At 44.0% G+C, this 20,932-nt stretch overlaps 2 protein-coding genes across 2 annotated transcripts; one reads left to right on the plus strand and one right to left on the minus strand.

Annotated features, from left to right (window-relative positions):
* Positions 1-788: 788 nt before the first annotated feature.
* On the minus strand, positions 789-17,520 carry PDAP1 (PDGFA associated protein 1). The gene is made up of 6 exons (XM_069983609.1): positions 17,372-17,520; positions 12,013-12,104; positions 11,111-11,215; positions 10,540-10,661; positions 5,661-5,812; positions 789-1,113 (listed from the first exon to the last, which is right to left on the minus strand). Exons 1-6 carry the CDS (start codon positions 17,382-17,384, stop codon positions 1,055-1,057), a joined length of 543 nt encoding a protein of 180 aa, XP_069839710.1. The 5' UTR covers positions 17,385-17,520; the 3' UTR covers positions 789-1,054.
* Positions 17,521-17,759: 239 nt separating this feature from the next.
* Positions 17,760-20,645, plus strand: BUD31 (BUD31 homolog). Its single transcript, XM_069983611.1, has 5 exons — positions 17,760-17,939; positions 18,463-18,568; positions 18,836-18,958; positions 19,682-19,848; positions 20,448-20,645. Exons 2-5 carry the CDS (start codon positions 18,475-18,477, stop codon positions 20,496-20,498), a joined length of 435 nt encoding a protein of 144 aa, XP_069839712.1. The 5' UTR covers positions 17,760-17,939; positions 18,463-18,474; the 3' UTR covers positions 20,499-20,645.
* Positions 20,646-20,932: the final 287 nt, after the last annotated feature.

Below are 20,932 nucleotides of genomic sequence, written 5' to 3' on the forward strand. Positions count from 1 at the left end.
CAGCTGTTTGTAGACTCTCGGTGCACCTAAACCGCAGGATTCTGGGGTCAGAAAGGTCAGTGCTTATCTATGAACTTACTGAGAGAAGATTGCAGGGTGTTGTGCTGTGCAGGACTGCTCCGTGCTCAGTCACTCCTAACAGCCCCTCCCCTCTCCATAGCCACATAATGGACACAGAAATCCTGCTGCTTCTGAAGTGAGGGGGGAGGCTGGGAGATTGCTTTTTCAGTCCAGAAGGAAACTCTTTTGGTTTTATAAAACCTATTACAGAGTTTCTGAAAATCACTTGTACTGTTGATATTTAATGTTTTAAAAAAAATGACCCTGAAATGACAGGTACGCTTTAACTTTTCAACGAATACAATCAATCACCTTTCTAACTAGTTGGAACTAGTGAGAAATTGTTATATTTGTCAGTTGCAACTTGTGATTCTCCTTCGTAAGCTTTTTAAGAACTCTTTATATTCCCATCCAAACAGATGACCCTCGATTTATAGGATAAAGCTCTGACCACTGGACTACCTTCAATCCCGATAACAGGGACAAAGTTGTCAATGGAATGGTAAGCATTGTACATGCTTGACCAGCGCTCCATTCTCTCTCTATGTGACCACCAAACTTTTCTGAGTGCTGTGCACATTATTCCTCAGCACAATTTCATCTTGTTCTCTGGTGGGCCTAGTAATTCATCCCCCTCCGATCAGCATTTTATCTCATATCCCATGTGCATCAAGTGATCAGTTTTGTGTGTGGGAAATCAAAATAACAAAAAAAACAGGACATTGAAATTCAAACTAAAATTAGTTGTTTTCAAACTTTATTCCCCTCTTCATGACCCCAAGCTCCACAAACACTCAGCATTAAATAAATATGTGCTCAGTGCATGTCCAGTCTTTCTTTGCAGTATCCTCAGCATGTAAACGCTGTCACAACTTGATCAGGGATAGCATATGGACACACAAGGGACCAGAGTACTGTCTAGACAAGTAGTCTACAGACCATACAGCTGCACTGGCCCTAGGATCCTCTGAACATGGTCTCTGTGTGGTAGCAGTTATTTATTAAGAGACATTGATTGCATTCCTTTGGCTGCTGCTCCCGTGCCATCTTTTACTGCAAAACAAAATGATATATTAAAGCCAACAGAAAAACTAAATAGTATTAAATTAAAAAGCAGTACAATGCCACTTTAGTCAAATACCTGAATAGCAAACTACACCCAGCACCAATCCTTTATCCCATTCCTGCATCAGTCAGTACATTTACATCCTGATGCCAGAGGGGAGGGTTCAGAGGGGTCACGCAGCTACCCCGCTCTGAACTGCCATGATCCCGGGTGCCATGTGTAGCACAGGACCACAGCTATTAGCAGGAGCGGTTCGATCGCCACACCCACTAATTATACATTTAAAAGCAGCTGTCAAAACTGACCACTGCATTTAATTGTAATATGCCCCACTTTCCCTGGTGTCTAGTGGGGGGGATCTCCCCCCCACGATGTGCTCATGAAGGGGAGATCCCTTCCCCTTACCGAGCCAGGGCTCAACGTCGCACTTACACTGATCCCGGCTCTGCAATCAATGTATCTGGTCTGCTGCAGACCAGAGTAATACAGCGATGATCTGATCGATCATTGCTGTATTAAGTATACTGCAGTAATCTCTATGGGAGATCTCTGCAGTAAAACTGAAAAGTTCCCCAGGGGGACTCAAAGTTAATGTATACTGTTTAAAAAAAAAAAAAAAAAAAAAAAAAAAAAAGTGTTTATTAATAAAAAAAAATAAAAAATCCCCTCCCCTAATAAAAGTTCAAATCACCCCTGTGTTTCATTTTATTTATAAAATGGGAAAAAACAAAAACATACATACATACATGTTTGGTATCACCACGTGTGTAATCGCCCAAACTATTACATTCCGGATCTCGCGCGGTAAAGGGCGTAAGTGCAAAAACCCGCTAAATTGCGCAGAAAAATTGTAATGAAAAGGGATCAAAAAGTCGCATATACGCAAGTAAGGTACCGATAGAATGTACAGATCATGGTGCAAAAAAGGACACCTCACATAGCCCCATACACCAAAGGATAAAAGCTTTTTTTAAAGGTTTTAATTTATTTAAAGCTGTCAGATAAAATAACTTGCCTAAATTACATATCGATTTAACCGTACCGGCTTGAGGAACATATATAACATCTAAGTTTTACTATAGAACTAATGGCGTAAACAAAAAAAAACCCAAAATGAAAACAAATCTGCATCTGCATTTTTGTTGTATTTCTTTGTATACATAGTAAATACCTAAATTGTCTGTCTCGGCCCTGCAGTGTGATTGGCATCATCAGGCTTGTCCGATTGTTCACAATAAATCAAGGCTGTAGCGAAGGCTGTGTTCTCACACTGCAGCTACATTGCAGTACTGTTGTGGTACTGTGTAGTTTCAGTGAAAATGCTGCAGTACTGCAATATGGGCCCTTGCACACTATGGAAACCGCGCGGATAAGCTCCGGCGGTTTCCATGTGCTCACCTCCCTGCGCTCCTGCTTAAAGATCTGACCGCCCCATAGGCAGATTCAACCAACATGTTAATTCTTTGGACAAACAGCAGAATCCACCGGACCATAGAATGGAGCCTATAGGACGGCCAGATGTTCAGGCAGGAGCATTCAAGGAATCCGCCAGAGCTTATCCATGCGATTTCCATAGTGTACAAGGGCCCTAAAACTGCAACAAGTGTGAACATCAGGACTGTGGAGGCGGTAAGCCGCAGCTCCGACTCAGACTCCTGAATTTTATCAGGACCGACTCCAACTCCTGCTCCTTCATAAATGGCCAGCCATATACCAGGGGAGTTATGTATCACACTGGCTCAGCAGTTCTCCTTAATGTCCTACATGATCCTGGGGCGACTTCTGAGGGAATAAAGGAATATTGTATATAAAGCAGACTCTCCTGTGTGTGCAGTGGATGCAGCCAGTCTACAGCCTCCATGTCCTGAACTACTCATAACTAGACTAGATGGAGCAGGTGATCTTTTCCTGCTGACAGTCTGTTTTTACAGTGGGAAAAAAGTATTTAGTCAGTCACCAATAGTGCAAGTTCCACCACTTAAAAAGATGAGAGAGGCCTGTAATTGACACCATATGTAGACCTCAACTATGGGAGACAAAATGAGAAAACAAATCCAGAAGATCACATTGTCTGATTTTGTAAGAATTTATTTGCAAATTATGGTGGAAAATAAGTATTTAGTCAGTAACAAAATTTCATCTCAATACTTTGTTATATATCCTTTGTTGGCAATGACAAAGGTCAAACGTTTTCTGTAAGTTTTCACAAGGTTGGCACACACTGTTGTTGGTATATTGGCCCATTCCTCCATGCAGATCTCCTCTAGAGCAGTGATGTTTTGGGGCTGTCGCTTGGCAACACGGACTTTCAACTCTCTCCAAAGGTTTTCTATAGGGTTAAGATCTGGAGACTGGCTAGGCCACTCCAGGACCTTGAAATGCTTCTTACGAAGCCACTCCTTCGTTGCCCAGGCGGTGTGCTTTGGATCATTTTCATGTTTAAAGACCCAGCCATGTTTCATCTTCAATGCCCTTGCTGATGGAAGGAGGTTTGCACTCAAAATCTCACGATACATTTTCATATTCATTCTTTCATGTACCCGGATCAGTCGTCCTGGCCCCTTTGCAGAGAAACAGCCCCAAAGCATGATGTTTCCACCCCCATGCTTTACAGTAGGTATGGTGTTTGATGGATGCAACTCAGTATTCTTTTTCCTCCAATCACGACAAGTTGTGTTTTTACCAAACAGTTCCACTTTGGTTTCATCAGACCATAGAACATTCTCCCAATACTCTTCTGGATCATCCAAATGCTCTCTAGCAAACTTCAGACGGGCCCGGACATGTACTGGCTTAAGCAGTGGGACACGTCAGGCACTGCAGGATCTGAGTCCCTGGCGGCGTAGTGTATTACTGATGGTAGGCTTTGTTACATTGGTCCCAGCTGTCTGCAGTTTATTCACTAGGTCCCCCTGCATGGTTCTGGGATTTTTGCTCATCGTTCTTGTGATCATTTTGACCCCACGGGGTGAGATTTTGCGTGCAGCCCCAGATCGAGGTTGATTATCAGTGGTCTTGTATGTCTTCCATTTTCTAATTATTGCTCCCACAGTTGATTTCTTCACTCCAAGCTGGTTGCCTATTGCAGATTCAGTCTTCCCAGCCTGGTGCAGGGCTACAATTTTTTTTCTGGTGTCCTTTGACAGCTCTTTGGTCTTCACCATAGTGGAGTTTGGAGTCTGACTGTTTGAGGGTGTGCACAGGTGTCTTTCTATACTGATAAGTTTAAACAGGTGTCATTACTACAGGTAATGAGTGGAGGAAAGAGGAGACTCTTAAAGAAGAAGTTACAGGTCTGTGAGAGCCAGAAATCTTGATTGTTTGTAGGTGACCAAATACTTATTTTCCACCATAATTTGCAAATAAATTCTTACAAAATCAGACAATGTGATTTTCGGGATTTGTTTTCTCATTTTGTCTCTCATAGTTGAGGTCTACCTATGATGTAAATTACAGGCGCCTCTCATCTTTTTAAGTGGGAGAACTTGCACTATTGGTGACTGACTAAATACTTTTTTTCCCCACTGTAACTAAATATTCACCATACACACAGAAACACTGCTAACAATGCAGATCCCTATGATATAGAGGTCAGCCATAGTGATATACAGGGGGTCACACATAGTGAAATAGAGTGGTCACACAGTGATATAGATGGTCACTGTGGGGGCATGCAAGAGCGCGCGCGCACACGCACACACACACACACTGCTGCAGCCATAGCATACACACACCCACACAGCTGCAGCCATAGAACACTGAACAAAAACAGACAATCTTCTCCCAGAGAGAAAACACCGCACAGAGGACAGAAGTTACTGCTACACTACTTATGTCTTCTCCTCCACCTCTATATTACACAGGATATCTTCATATTACACTGCTGCTCATATACAGTCATCCAGCATCCAGGAACAGCACTGATCTCCCCCCCCCACACAATGGACTCTTCCAGCTCAGAAAAAAACTGCCAAATAGTGACCGACAACTTTTCCATGACCACCCTTATGTGATGGGGCCAGTGTCCTATTAGAATGTGGCTCATAATATATACTCATGAGCAAAACTCAATTCAAAACAAAATTCAATCAAAACAAAATTCAATTCTACATTTTTTAAAGATTTTTTTTAAAGCTGGAGTCGGTAAATTTTTTCCCAACTCCAGCCAAAACTAGCTCCGACTCCACAGCCCTGGTGAACATAGCCTCAATCATGTTTCGCTAGCGGTTACTTGTAAAGATCAATCTAAAAGACACATGCTTTAGCAATGCATTTTCTCTCTACTGTTCTCAGAATGCAGATGGTCCCAACAATGAAGCAAAAAAAGCTGATTACAGAGTTTTTAAGGGCACTCTTACACAAAGCAGTACCAACAATACCTTAAAATGTAACCTTATACACAGGGCAATACAGGACCCGTTCAGGTGATAGGAGCTTTAACATGGGGCAACTATGTTGTAAACTGGTGGTGAAAGGAGGGAAAAAAAAATGTATACCAAAATAAAACAAATCAGGTAACCTATTGGATACTCACTTTTTTTTTCTTCCTCCTTTTTCTTTGCTGCCTCTTCTCTCTGTTTTCTGATGATTGCTAAGCGGGCCAGGTCAGCCTTTGCTTGGTCTGTTTTCCCTGCTAAATGCATCTTCATGTAGCGTTCTTTTGCCTTTTGCTTTTCTATTTCCTCCCTGTTCCAAATAGAAAGCAGAAATTGTATTATTCTTAGTGCAACATTGGACAGACTACAAGGCAGTGCTTCTCAAACTGTGGGGCGCCCCCTAGCTGTTGTTGAGACACAGCTGGGGAAGGACTTTTCACAAAAGTGACTATAAGCTGCACAGTCCTTTCCCTGGCTGCAGCAATCTCTGGTTTATGCACATTATTGACCCATTTTACCTATTTAATGTTATACAGAGTCTAGGAGACAAATGAAGAGTAGCCTGAGCACCAGGTTTTATGGTGGCATACACTTCCACCACAGATGGTGAGGCACTGCAGCCTCTTGGCCTGTCTGGCGAGGCCCAGCAATCACTTTGCTCTGATAAGTGAAACTCCAGTAGAAAACGTTTGAGAAATGCTGCTCTAATGGGACAGGAATAGCACAAAGTATGACTGTATCTTCAACCCTAGTAATAGAAATTAGCTACACAAGTCATAACTTATTTTAGGGACTGCATGAATATGTCTACCAATTTAGATGCATCATTTATGTGACCCACAGGTGGAACAAGCAACAACTACAGACTCTACACTATTATGACTTCTTTCAACTACTATACTGCGGTCAGCAGTGTAAGGGCTTATTCCCACGGTCAGGAAAACACAGAACTATGGACAGGCAAGTGCTGTAGTGGACTCTATCTCCGACCGGCATCAGGTATCAACAACAGCCACCCGGCTGCTTTATTACAGTGCAGCAAAGATCCCAGTCTAGCATCATGTATCAATATGATAACGGGAGTCCACTACAGCACTTACCTGTCCGTATGTTGCTTGTTTTACAAAACACGGGAATAAGCCTTACTCAGTGGTTAGCATTGTTGCTTGCAAAGTTAAGGGCCTTTTACATGGGCTAGGAGCGTTGTTTCCCCCCCCCCCCCAAATGTAATAAACATCTGCACAGAATGTGTAAGTTCACTCTGTTTTTGCTTTTATACTACAAATACTAGTACGAAAAATAAAATGTGCAAATAAAGTCTTTATAGAGCTGACCCCGGGTACACGGCATTGTTGTTGTTTGGGCTGGTGTCCATATGACAGGAATTACATTCCAATGGCTCCAAGAATAGACGTAATACTGGACTGACTAACTGTAGGCAAGTGTGAACATGTCCGCTAAACCAGATTAACTTTCTGAAGCCTGTATAACAGCCATCCCACATATCAGACCAGAAGCCACAGTCCTACTTTATAAGCCACACAAACCTTGCTTCCCACCCTAAATGGACCAGTAAGTTCTCCTCCCACCAACCAAAGTATGAACTGTATAGAATAAGATGATGGCTATTTTACCTAATGACATACCAAGAGAAGTAGAATAAATGGAATTAATGTGTTCGTATTGTACATATAAAATCTTTGCAGAATTGGTCAGTCTGTAAAACAGCAGCAAAGTAAGATCCTGATGCGGGGGATTCTTATAGGGCATAGCAGGGGTCTCTGTTGGAAGTAGTCAATACCAACATCTTTTGACACAGATACCAAGTTTATTATAACAATTCTTGATACCAAAACGATACTTGAGATTATTTAAAACCCACACAAATACAAGGTTTGTCCATTTTCTTAAACTAAAATATTTATTGGCATAATCCCCACCAGCAGACTTGTGCTGCCAATATTTGATTTTGAGTTTTAAATAAAACTTTTTTTTTCTTTTCCCTCCCTTATCCCATGCAGGATCCTCTTCCCCTTTGGGGAAGGATTTGCAGCAGATCTGATGCTGTATGTTTATTCATTTAGTTAAACTGATATCAGAATAACAGACAGCCAGTAGGGGCATTATATCCTACTCTGTCTGTGAGGACCGGGCAGGAGTTAGATCCTCGGTCAGCGGAGCGTTATTTATTCAGTAAGCAAGTAAAAGAAGTTCCTATAATTAGGAAAACAGTATATCCATTATCACTAATAAAAGGATATTTGTCATGATTTTATGATCTGCTCGGGTCAGACTTCCACGGCTACTATGATCATGAGAATGGAGGTGATGCAGCTATGGTGTACAGCTACATCTTGACCACTTGGCTGTGCAAAAACTGCTGGATAGCTCCATTAATTTTAATGGGTCCACACAGTTCCTGTACAACCCAGTGGCCAGAAGCACCACCTTGCAAGGGGAAACAGCCTTCCAACATTGCTGCATCCATTCTCACAGAGTAAAAAGTCAGATCCACACTACTATAAAATAGCATGTGCTACATATATGCCTTTGTTTAACAAGAGCAGATTAAAGCTCTGTTCTTTGCTGTAACCACAGAACAGTGGATATAGATGCACTTTAAACAGGAAACGTAAAACCTTTTTTACCTATTATAGTGAAAAGAAAAAAAAAAGGCTCTGGCAGTCACATGTCTTGTTGCAATGCAACCACTAGAGGGGGCACATCAACTTAATTACCGGCTAAATGTTACCAATTTGCAAAATCGGTATAAAATTTGCTGCAGATTAGGGTGGATTTGGTGTTCAAGTTTGCTAGGTTAGATACTTAAAGGGGTTATTCAGGTTACAAAAACAAGATTCTAAACAATCCCCCTTCCCAATACCACCCTCCCTCTAATATACCATACATGTATAACCTATCCTGGCTATTTCACAGTTTTTTCTTTTACTTACTCCCTCTGGACATCTGAAATCTTCTGCTCAGGGTCCACTCCAACAACACACTGCTCCCTTTTTTCCCCTGCCTTTGTAGACACAGAAAACGTGATCTCCTCTCTCTGGGGGCCGCGTTAGCGGTCTATTGACTTTGTAACTCGGCCACCAGGAGACCTCATCTGCATTGTCTCTGGGCTCCAGCTCCCTCCTACTCGCCAACCGTGCGTTCCCCCCTCATCTGTGTCAGGAGGTGGCACCACCTGTCAGCTCCACACCACTCCTCCTCCCACATGAACAGTGCCTCCCCTCCATGGGCAAATGCCCGCTCCACTTTCCCCCCCACTCACCCCAGCCTCCTCCTGCCCATCACAAGCAGACAACCCCCATCAGGGACCAATAAAGATTACAGCACACCAGCTCCCTCCCACTCAATGGTACTCAGTGGTGACTGGGCTTACCACTGCGTGCACAACTCCTCCCCCCTCCGGGGCTGACTACCTCCTGCACATAATATAACACCCCCACCATGTCAGAAGATGCCCGCTCGAGATGACCGTGCTCGAGAGCCGGTTATCACTGTGTCAAGAGTGTCCCCTGTAAACAGTGCCCGCTACAGACCCCAACCCCCCCCCCCCACACACACACACACACACACACACATGCTCCAGCTCTGCTACATTGCCAGCTGGTATGGAATACATATTGGGGTAATGTGATACAAAATCTGTGAAAAAGAAAAAAAATAATTGTTTACTGCGCAATAATAATGACAGCAGTGGACAGGAAAGAAAGCCAAGGGAACCATACGCAAAGAGACCAAGCAAGGAGAAGCACTGCATGATGGGAAATGTAGTTTCCCAGCCAGCGCCATCTTAGATATAGACCAGCTTTTAGAAAAACTTGCAACTCAGGAATGGCGGCAGCCGCTGTGACCCAGCCTGCCACAAAGGGGGGCCCGTGGCCGCCCTCCTTGCCTCCCCTGCCGCCGATCCGCTCCCCCGGCTGGGCCCCCAGCTGATGCGCCGCTTCCTGGGAGTGTCCCCGGGATTCCTCAGCAGCACACGCACCAGGGAGCTGTGCGCGCCGGGGCTGTAACTTCCGGGTCAGTGAGCGCATCGCTCCCTGTGCCGGACGAAAAAGCCCCAGCGCTCACTAAGCGTGTGTTGCCGGAGAATCCCGGGGACACTCCCAGGAAGTGGAGCATCGGCCGGGGGCCCATCCAACACCGCAGAAGAGATGAGAAGGGAGCAATGTGTTAGGTGAGTTGTGTTTTTTTTCTTTGTTTTTATCTGCTTGACAAGGGAGGCATATATAAGGGGACAGCACGGGGGCCATTTACAAGGGAGGGGGACATAAGGGGGGCATGTATAAGGAGACAACACAGTGGGGGCAACATAAGGGAGGCATGTATAAGGGGACAACACAGGGGGTCACCTACAGGAGACAGCCATCTATAAAGGGTAAAACACAGGGGAGGGCAACATAAAGGTGCCACCTATAATAGGAGGCAATATAAGGGGGCCATCTATAAGGGAAGGCAACATAAGGGGGCAATCTATAAGGGAAACAACACAGGGAGCATCTGTAAGGGGGACTACACAGAGGGGGGCGTCTATAAGACGGAATACACAGAGATGGGCAGTCTGTAAGGGACACTACACGATGGGGGCCCATCTATAAAACTGAATACACAGAGATGGGCAGTCTGTAAGGGACACTACACAGAGGGGGGCATCTATAAGAGGGCCACCTGAAAGGGGGACTATACAGAGGGGGGCCCATAAACTATTGGGGATACACAGAGGGGACCATCTATAAGGGGGGGGGGCAGGACTTGACTTGTTTGGGAGAATTTCATTCATTATCTCCTAGGTAGATAACCCCTTTATTTAAAATCTGTTGTAAACCCGACCTGTTTAACACCTGGTGGTGGGCGGCATTTGTGATATTAGGTTTACAGGGAAGCAGTAACTGTCCCCTTGACAGTCCACAGACAGGGGCCATGTGCACAACTTTAACACGTTAGGAATTCAGGCAGTATGATTTAGGCAGTAAATCATTAGAACACTCACAATAAGCATGCATAGGACTCATAATTTACCTTTCTCTTCGAGATAGCTCCCTAGGACCGTCAAGATCAACCTGAGTGACCTTTTTAGATGTCTGTGCAGCACGATTGGGATTCTCTATGTCAATTAAGCCTTCTACTCCTTTACGCTTTTGCTGAAAGATGAAATAATTAGATTACAGACCCACAATGCAGAAGTTGATGGCACATACATCTCTACTGATGATGCACCATGGTGTAATGGAAGATTTTAGCAACAGACAGGCTACAAACACAAACCTAAAGGCCCTATTACACAGGCAAATTCGGAGGAGCAAGTCAGCGCCGACCAGTCAGGTCAGCGATCACTTGCTCCTCGTTCCCCGCTGCCATTACACACGTCGACAGCGAGCGGGTAAATGTGTGTGTGTATGTTGGGGGGGGGCGCCCACTTCTATTACAAGAAGCGATTATCGTCCCAATACAGACGATAATCGCTTTGTGTAATAGGGTCTTTACAGTACATCTACAAAATTAGCTATACATCCAAAACACAGGAATCTGTAAAAAAAAACATGTAGATCCAATATGTGGCCCAGAAATCAGTTTCTTGTAGCCGATCTACCTGATAGTCGTCGTCGTCCTCATCGCTCTCATCTGAACTCTGATCTTTCTTTTCCTTCGTGGGGTCTTCAGCAGCTCCCACACCTCCTTCCTCGAGTTCTGCTTCCTACATGGATCAGCAAAGACATCAATATTGTTGTTACATTGAATTATTATTATGTTCACAATGGTGATGGAAATGGTTTCACATTCCTATCTTTACCCACAGCACAACAAGACTTTTCTAGGACATTTTGGGTGATAAAGAGGAAGCGTCAATGAAGTCAAAAATGACTGACAGAAGAGCTTCTGTGGTGAGCCTAAGGGGCATTTAAGTGTATGGTTTTGTTTCGGCTTTAAAAGATCACATTAAATGACAGAGCAGAAATAAAACCTCATATGCTTCTCTTGGTGTGAGACTGTATGGCCTTGGGTGGGTTCTGGACAGGTTTATTGGCTTTAATTGCAGGTGTCTATGATATTACTATCCCTATGGACCCAGTTTATTTTTTGCTAGGCCTATTCACCAGTGAGGGGAACCAATCAGGAGTGAGCTGGCTATTAGGATTCTCTAACAGGTTCATAAATAGAATTGCTTGGTATTTGACACATCCTACATAAAGATTTTTTGATACTTCTTTCGATTCTCTCACTGTTCACCCAACACTAGGTGCTTTTTTCCCCATAGTGCCATGTTTCTTGCGGATGCTCCTGCTAATACAGATGAATACTGCATATTCATGTATTTTTCTGAGTTGATTGCCCTGTTTGGGGGTAGGATTGTTCTGGTTTGGAGTGGTTCCAATATGTATATGCACAGTACAATATGAGCCCAGAGCAGGCTATGGAACAATGTTAAGGTAACAATACATGGGCTTTTCTTGCATGTGTCATACAGATTTATATGCCATTGTGCACACATACCAATGCCTTTTCATGTTCTGCTTTAATCTGAGCATCAATCTCCTCTGGACTCGTGTACTGCCTCACCCGACCTTTGTGACCACCTTTTCTCCCTGCATAAGAAAAGATTACAATACATGACTTCATGCCTGTGTTAATAGTACAAGTAAAGGAAAACTGCGGACAAATATCTGTAAGAACATTTCTCAGATGAGCTCTCCTCTATAAGAGCATAGTCCCACTACGGAACACGTGCTGCACGGACTCCGCTTCAAATTCCAGCTCATATTCCATAGTGGGACATAACCTAAGGAACTATCAAAGTCACCTCCGAAAGGAGCAGATACCCATCTGCAGAAAGATGGCTGCTTTTTTCTTTTGGAGGAGATTCTGGTTAGGTCGGCATGTTTCCCCCCACATACAGCACTACCTTGTCCATAAGCACTGTCTAGCATGGCAACTATCAATGTGGCTGAGCTGCAACATCAGACAGCCCATGAACAAGTGTGCTGCTACCGCTATATCTAACCCAGGAATGGCTACCTATTACCCACATCGACTTTTCAGAGCAGCTTTTCACAAAAGAGCAAATGGGCAGGGACTGGTGGGTGGTTTTGTTTGCTTTTGCCATCCTCACCACTATATTAGACTTTGCAGGGGTCTTAAGTGGGGTATTTTTAATATTATGCTCAGGACAGCATGGCTGGTCACGGCTTGTTCATACTGAGAGAAGACTTCTCAGCAGGACCTTCCCACTCAGGCAATCAACGGCCACAGTGCTGTCCCACCTGTCTGTCTATTATCACCTAAGTAGGCAGGACGCAATGAAAAGACTGATCAAGTCATGATGAGAGGGGAACCAGAAAGGAATAGGGAATTTAGGGGACTGTGCCTGGAGAATGATGCAAAAAAATGTAGGATACTGAAACTGAAATAGTCCTTTAATGCAGAGCCAGTTTCAGACTTCTTGCCTCAAGTCTACAACATGATAATGTCCACTTCTAGGATCACTGCAACTTTCTATGAGGTAAACAAATACCATACTGCCTTACATTTGTATACTTTTAATAATGAATAGAATTAACTAATTTGCAAAACAAATATGTCAAGGTAGCCATTTTCAAGAACAATGTATGGAGAGATTGGCTCTATTTATTCCTTCTAGTTGCATCACCCAGTAGACAAGACTCCACCCGGGGACTGTACACTCCTTTGTGTCACTCTTAATACCTTAACGTCAGAGGTACTAGTCTCTGCCAGCCTGGTCGTATTACACACTGGGGGCTCATCAGTACCGACTCTATGTAGCACTGGGGACTACAAGGTTGAGGAACGAGGGAATTACAATGATGACACAATCATAAAGACTGAACAAAGACAATGAACCTTATGCAATTCCTTGTTTCGTGGCTTCCAGGTATAAAGAGATAATGTGCTTGTAAACAATGGCCCAGATTTATCATGCTGTCAGACACTACAGCAACCAATCACAGCTCCAGTTTTAAAGAGCTCTGGTGACATGACAGCCGCGCTGTGATTGGCTGCTGTGGGTTTCAGGCAGCGTGATAAATTTGGTCTAGTCCGTAAGACATTTTGTCGCTACTACAAAGGACTGTTCCGAGCATACAGAAGAGCACATAGCGGCCCCACAGACATTAGATCTGCGGATAACATAAATCTGACAGTGGTCCTTATATTGCTTACATCCTGATAAATTCTGAAATAACAACTATGTGCAGGTAAATAGGAAACTGGGACTGGTCACTGTCCATTACACAGTGTCTACAGGTGACGCTATGCATGGAATACTGTGATATAAAAAAAAAAAAAAAAAAAAAACATGACTGAGGTCCCATGTGAATAAGATGAACACCACAGGGGAGAAAAGTCTTTAGTAAGAAACAAAAAAAGCCACCTAGTCATGTAACCCATGCGGTAGGACACAGCGGAATGCACTTGTACCGTTGTCACCAGGGGGAGAGTCTGGGAGCGGCTGCTGCACATTCTGCAGAAGCCGACACCTGCTCAAACACAGCCATGACAGCACTGATAACATCCCACTGTATCATCACTAACATACAGCAACGCGTCATCACAAAACCAGATAGTGCTTATAGCAAGGTTTTATGTTAAAGAAATGTAAGCTTTTTTGGTGAATTTGTTTGTTTTTTTAAGATTTTTACTATCTACATTATAAAATACTGAAATCTTGCAGTTTTCATTATTACCACTAAGCCAAAGGGTCCTTTTACAGGACACGCTATAACACTGTGCAAGGACATAAATGAGCGCCAATCAGTGAAATCAGGGGTTGGCTTGACTGCCACACAAAACATCCAATCAGCTTTTCCACTCACCAGCTGATCGCTGCCACTTTTACACAGGGTAATTATCATCTGAATGAGGGTTCTGAAGCTCAACTCTGATAATCAGCCCATGTAAAACAGTTTTAAGCTGAGACTTCTTGTTGTGTTTGTGATAAGGAGGAGGCTGCTGTAAAGTGATGGGACATCTCTAGATAGATAAGACAATAGATGGTGCTCATAGCTCAGCCTCCTCCTTCCTGTGGAATTAACTATAAAAAGGTCATATAGCATGCCCAGACACCTTTCCCATTTATACTATATTCAAAACATAATAAGCACACAAAAAAACTACACCAACACAATAGGTATTTAAGAAGAAGTCAACATTAGGGGTACCAGAAAGGCATAATAGACCAATATCTAAATATGCAAGTAATGTGGAATAGGTGTGCAGAGTGACTGCTCATCTCCCTCCTAAATGGCCGAAGATCACATGGCTACTGTATAGATAGGACATGTGGTGACCAGATGTCTCCATGAGGCCCACATCACCAGGCGCCGGACACTAGACACACTGAGCCTTCTATGTCTGGCTTTATCCCAGCATTGTTCTTGTTGTCACTGCAGCAGAACAGGAACATAATCCTGCAGATCCACCTTACACAGAAAAGCAATGGCACCCAACAGTCCCTTTGACTTTAATGGGGTTCATCAGAACCTGTGATAGAGGCAACTAATGTAGGTGAGAACCCAGCCTTACTGTACAGCATACAAAATGCCAGACTGTACCACATGCACTATGCCGGACTGTATGACACCCATCATCCCAGACTGTGCCACATGCACTATGCCGGACTGTATGACACACCTCATCCCAGACTGTACCACATGCACTATGCCAGACTGTGACACCCATCATCCCAGACTGTACCACATGCACTATGCCGGACTGTATGACACCCATCATACCAGACTGTACCACATGCACTATGCCGGACTGTATGACACCCATCATACCAGACTGTACCACATGCACTATGCCGGACTGTATGACACCCATCATACCAGACTGTACCCCATGCACTATGCCGGACTGTATGACACCCATCATCCCAGACTGTACCACATGCACTATGCCGGACTGTATGACACCCATCATACCAGACTGTACCACATGCACTATGCCGGACTGTATGACACCCCTCATCCCAGACTGTACCACATGCACTATGCCGGACTGTATGACACCCATCATCCCAGACTGTACCACATGCACTATGCCGGACTGTATGACACCCCTCATCCCAGACTGTACCACATGCACTATGCCGGACTGTATGACACCCATCATCCCAGACTGTACCACATGCACTATGCCGGACTGTGACACCCATCATCCCAGACTGTACCACATGCACTATGCCGGACTGTATGACACCCATCATCCCAGACTGTACCACATGCACTATGCCGGACTGTATGACACCCATCATCCCAGACTGTACCACATGCACTATGCCGGACTGTATGACACCCATCATACCAGACTGTACCACATGCACTATGCCGGACTGTATGACACCCCTCATCCCAGACTGTACCACATGCACTATGCCGGACTGTATGACACCCATCATACCAGACTGTACCACATGCACTATGCCGGACTGTATGACACCCATCATACCAGACTGTACCACATGCACTATGCCGGACTGTATGACACCCCTCATCCCAGACTGTACCACATGCACTATGCCGGACTGTATGACACCCATCATACCAGACTGTACCACATGCACTATGCCAGACTGTATGACACCCATCATCCCAGACTGTACCACATGCACTATGCCGGACTGTATGACACCCATCATACCAGACTGTACCACATGCACTATGCCAGACTGTATGACACCCCTCATACCAGACTGTACCACATGCACTATGCCGGACTGTATGACACCCCTCATCCCAGACTGTACCACATGCACTATGCCGGACTGTATGACACCCATCATCCCAGACTGTACCACATGCACTATGCCGGACTGTATGACACCCATCATACCAGACTGTACCACATGCACTATGCCGGACTATATGACACCCATCATACCAGACTGTACCACATGCACTATGCCGGACTATATGACACCCATCATACCAGACTGTACCACATGCACTATGCCGGACTATATGACACCCATCATACCAGACTGTACCACATGCACTATGCCGGACTATATGACACCCATCATGCCAGATTCTACCGCACACATTACACTGTGTTCACACCATGGTTTGCCAACACGTTGCATGTATCCATAGGTGTCCTGTCAAAACAGGATGCTGAGGTACATGAGCACAGACAGACACAGGACAACATTTGGTTCATTTTAAGTACAAACACACACGACTAATCCGCAGCGGATTTCTCGCTGCAAATTTGCCGCATACACAGTGATTAATATGATTATATTGGGTAGAAGTTCTCGATCCCTGTCAGAGAAAGCATGAAAGCAGAATCCGCACCACCAGCCAGGACTCACTCCTCATCCCCTTCCCTGTGATCAGACGTCTGAACAGGAGGAACAACAAGTGATCTCAAGTGTGACTGAAATAGTGTGGAGACCTGCAATCACTGACACTGAGGGCATCTCCAGCACAGCCTGTCACTTACACATGTCAGTATGAGGAGCGGATTGTGGTCAGTGACACAGAGACAGCCGGCAATCCTCCCATTACAGCTTTGTCTGTGTCAGCTCCATCAGTGGCTGAGGATGCTGATCGCAGCACCACAGCCGTACAGTGAGTGAAGCTCCGGGCGCACACAGGACACATCCCTGAGCACGGTGCTCACCCCTCCCGCAGCCGCCTCTGCGCTCCCGGTCCGCTCATCCACAGTCCTGTGAATCTGGCGCCTTGCAGCTGCCGCCGTGATGTCAGCACACAGATCACTCCCATCTTTGTCCGCTCACAGCCGGCTTCCTCCGCACACAGCGGCCGCCCGTCCCCTACACCAGCCCCCCGCACGGCTACCGAGCCGCATGCAGCCACCGGCGCCGCCTCACCTCCTTTCGGCATGTTATCTCCGGTCTTCTCGTAGCTCTTCCTCTCCCACAACTTGATGGGCACGCGTCTGAAGGGTCCTGAGCCGGAGGGCAGCCCCGGCACTGCCTGCTGTGGGCCTATTACTGTTTCTGCCCTATAGTCACCAGACACATAGCAGTCTAGACAGTTCATCAATTTAATAAAGCAAAATAAAATAACAGAATAATAAGTTTTCATTAACAGTAACGGGAGCCATACTGCTGCGGTATTTTCAGACAGGCATTGATCTTGACAGCTCTTCTGATGCAATGCGGCCCTGCCCCGGCCCCCTCGCAGAGCGCGCTCATTTTCACATCACACTGTTTATGGCGAAGACTTCTCAGCCGCACCGGCAAAACGATACGACGGTAAATGAAATCGCCGCTAATTATGACGTAATTGGCAGTGACCGGAAGTTATGCAAGGACCCCAGTAGAAACCTGACGCGCTAACTAAGCGCTGACCCGGAAGTAGGTCTGAGATAACTTCCTGTAGAAGAGTTTGCAGCGGAAGGAGGTGTTCTTGTCTTCCCTGTGGTTGGCATAGCAGGTAAGCTGCGTTACGGTTTTACCAGGGAATCATCCTGGGCGCCTCATAAGATTCGGCTTTAGCTTTCTGGAGATTAGAGTACATGATATGTCTAAACGTGTTTACTTACAATTCAGTGTTTATTCGAAAATTATCTAAAGGCTTCAATCCATTTGTTACCATGGTAATCCACATTACTATTAATGTTGGCAGAACCAGGCAATTTAAGCGAAAGTAGCCAACCATCTGCATTGTGTGCTGACTCCTGGTCTCCCCTGGACAGTGCTGGAAGGACAGGCTGGGGGATTCATGGTGCCCAGTCAGATATCACAGGCTGCCACAGGACTCAGTGATTTCCCACTTCACTCCACTTGGAACACATGCACACTTAGCTGATCTTACATGTATATAACTCAGTAAAGGCAGTGCAGTGTGTCTTTAGGAAATGACCCATTGGTTTAATGTTAAACATGTATTTTGATCATGCAGATATCTATAACACGAGCCATGTCTTGTTGCTGAATATACACTTGTTATAATCTAGGTTGTCAGTACAATGCCTAAAGTAAAGCGGAGCAGGAAGCCGCCTCCTGATGGTTGGGAGCTCATCGAACCTACACTGGATGAACTGGATCAGAAAATGAGAGAAGGTGAGAGGACATTACATTCATAATCAGGCATGGGATCTATAATTTATGTAGTGTTTATGTATCTAGATGTGTAAGCCCTCAGATCTGCAAAATAATTGCACAGCCAATAATTACAAGCCCTGATAAAATATGACAAAAAAAGCTAAAATTAGCAAAAAATGGTGTTGTGGACCTTTAATACCTCTATGTAGTCTGAGAGCAGAAAGCCTGTGAGAATAGAGTGTAAGATGTATAGCATCATAACTTCTTATGCTGTTTATTTACCAGCTGAAACTGACCCTCATGAAGGAAAGAGGAAAGTGGAATCTCTGTGGCCAATCTTCCGTATTCATCATCAGAAAACCCGCTACATATTTGACCTCTTCTATAAAAGAAAAGCTATAAGCAGAGGTAAGGTTTCCTTTAGTGTAATATCTTTGTATAAAATATCTTAGCACTAAATACTGATTAAAAGTATCATGTACAGTGTGATAGTCTGGTGCTTGTGTGTGTTTTAATAGATATAGATAGATATACATATACACATATATTTGTTTTACGGTTCAGTAAATTACAATGAGGGAAGGTGGTAATTTAGCAATCATACAGCCTTTCTATCACAAACACCACCAATAAGCCACATCAAACTGCTGTTGAGTTACAACTTTCTAAATGTATAAAGACATAGCATTTTTGGCACAAAATGTTGCTTTTATTTGGTGTAAATGTACACCGGGCATTAGGATAATTTTTTTATATAACTAGGAGTTTTTCTATTCTTTTTTTTATCCTTTTGTGCCATGCATGTTTGGTGGGTGTGTGCTTTTGAAGTATAGAGCTGTCAGTCTGTTTCATACACCACACATACACTCTTGCCATCAGTAACAGGAATATGATTAAACCCCCAAGGTGTCATGGTCAATTCTGGGCCTTCAGGGACAGCTTGACGCTGCTCTAATATAGACAAAGTCAATCTGATCAGGAATCTGGAAATATTGCTGTCAGTTTTTTACCACATACAAAACATTTCAGAGTAAATTTATAGTAATCATAAAGTGACCGTTCTCTCATAATCTCTGTTGATATAAGTGTTACATTGTTTTCAAGAGAATGGTGACTGTTTTTTCTCTGTAGAACTGTATGACTATTGCATAAGGGAAGGATATGCTGACAAGAACCTTATTGCAAAGTGGAAAAAACAAGGATATGAGAACCTATGCTGCTTGCGTTGTATACAGACCAGGGACACAAACTTTGGAACTAATTGTATCTGTCGTGTCCCCAAAGGCAAACTTGAAGTGGTAAGATTTCTTATAGAACTTTATCATTGACAGGGCCTTTTGTTCAATCCCCTTTTTTTTTTTTTTTTTAGGTTTCCAACATCTTACATTTTGTTAATTTTTTTTTCTTCAAAACTCTATCTGCTCTATGGGCTGTATTTGGTATCGCTGCCTAGCCCCATCCACTTGAATAGGGTTGAGATGTTATTATAGGCACACTCTGCAAAAGGAAGAGCTTCAATTTGTGGTCATTGAGGGCCTGACCCCCAGTACCCCCCCAAATTAGAACAAAGAAGCTGTGGCACACGCTTTTCTCTTGAATAGGTTAAACTGTAGTGTCAGACATAGACATTTCTGTGTACTTCAGTGACGGACCTCCTACTGCAGGATCTCCGGATCGCCACCAGTAATGTACTAATGGCCAATACTAAGCCGTCAATGTAAAATCCTAATAAACCTCTTTTAAATATGTAGTATACATATTTATATAATAATTCTGTGAAAGTGTCCTTTATAGTTATTTTTCGTGATCAGACCCATGGGCATAAACATTTAAACACTGTGACTACAAACATTTGGATCCATTGGCCATGGATTAATAGCGGTTTTCTTTGTTTCAGGGGCGAATTATTGAATGCACACACTGTGGTTGCAGAGGATGCTCTGGATGAACAGAAGAATTCTTTTTATTAACTTTAATATTCCTTGTATTCTTTTCACATTTGTTTTAAGATGAAGAATGTTTTTCCTTATTGTGGCTGTCTTGTGACCAGTTCTTTCATTTTATAAGTGTTTAATAAAGATGCTGTTTAAAGGCATCATCTCATTTGTGTGCTTTATCCAAGAGAGATGGGTAGTGCAATTGGTTTACATGTACTGTATCTATCACTGTCAGGACACCTATAAAATGTTGTAACAAACACACTGGTGGCTTCATCTGAATGTTTCAGTCAGTGCACCTGGATATTTGAGGCCCCAGGCGCTCTGGATTGCCATTTTCATAACTGATTACACAGTCATTAGATCGGTGCAGATGTGTATGCGAACATTTATTTGTTTTAGTGATTGACATCCCTTAAAGCGTACCTGTCTTTCTAACATGAAG

This window comes from Dendropsophus ebraccatus, chromosome 9, assembly GCF_027789765.1.
Source record: "Dendropsophus ebraccatus isolate aDenEbr1 chromosome 9, aDenEbr1.pat, whole genome shotgun sequence".
Taxonomy (NCBI): Eukaryota; Metazoa; Chordata; class Amphibia; order Anura; family Hylidae; genus Dendropsophus; species Dendropsophus ebraccatus.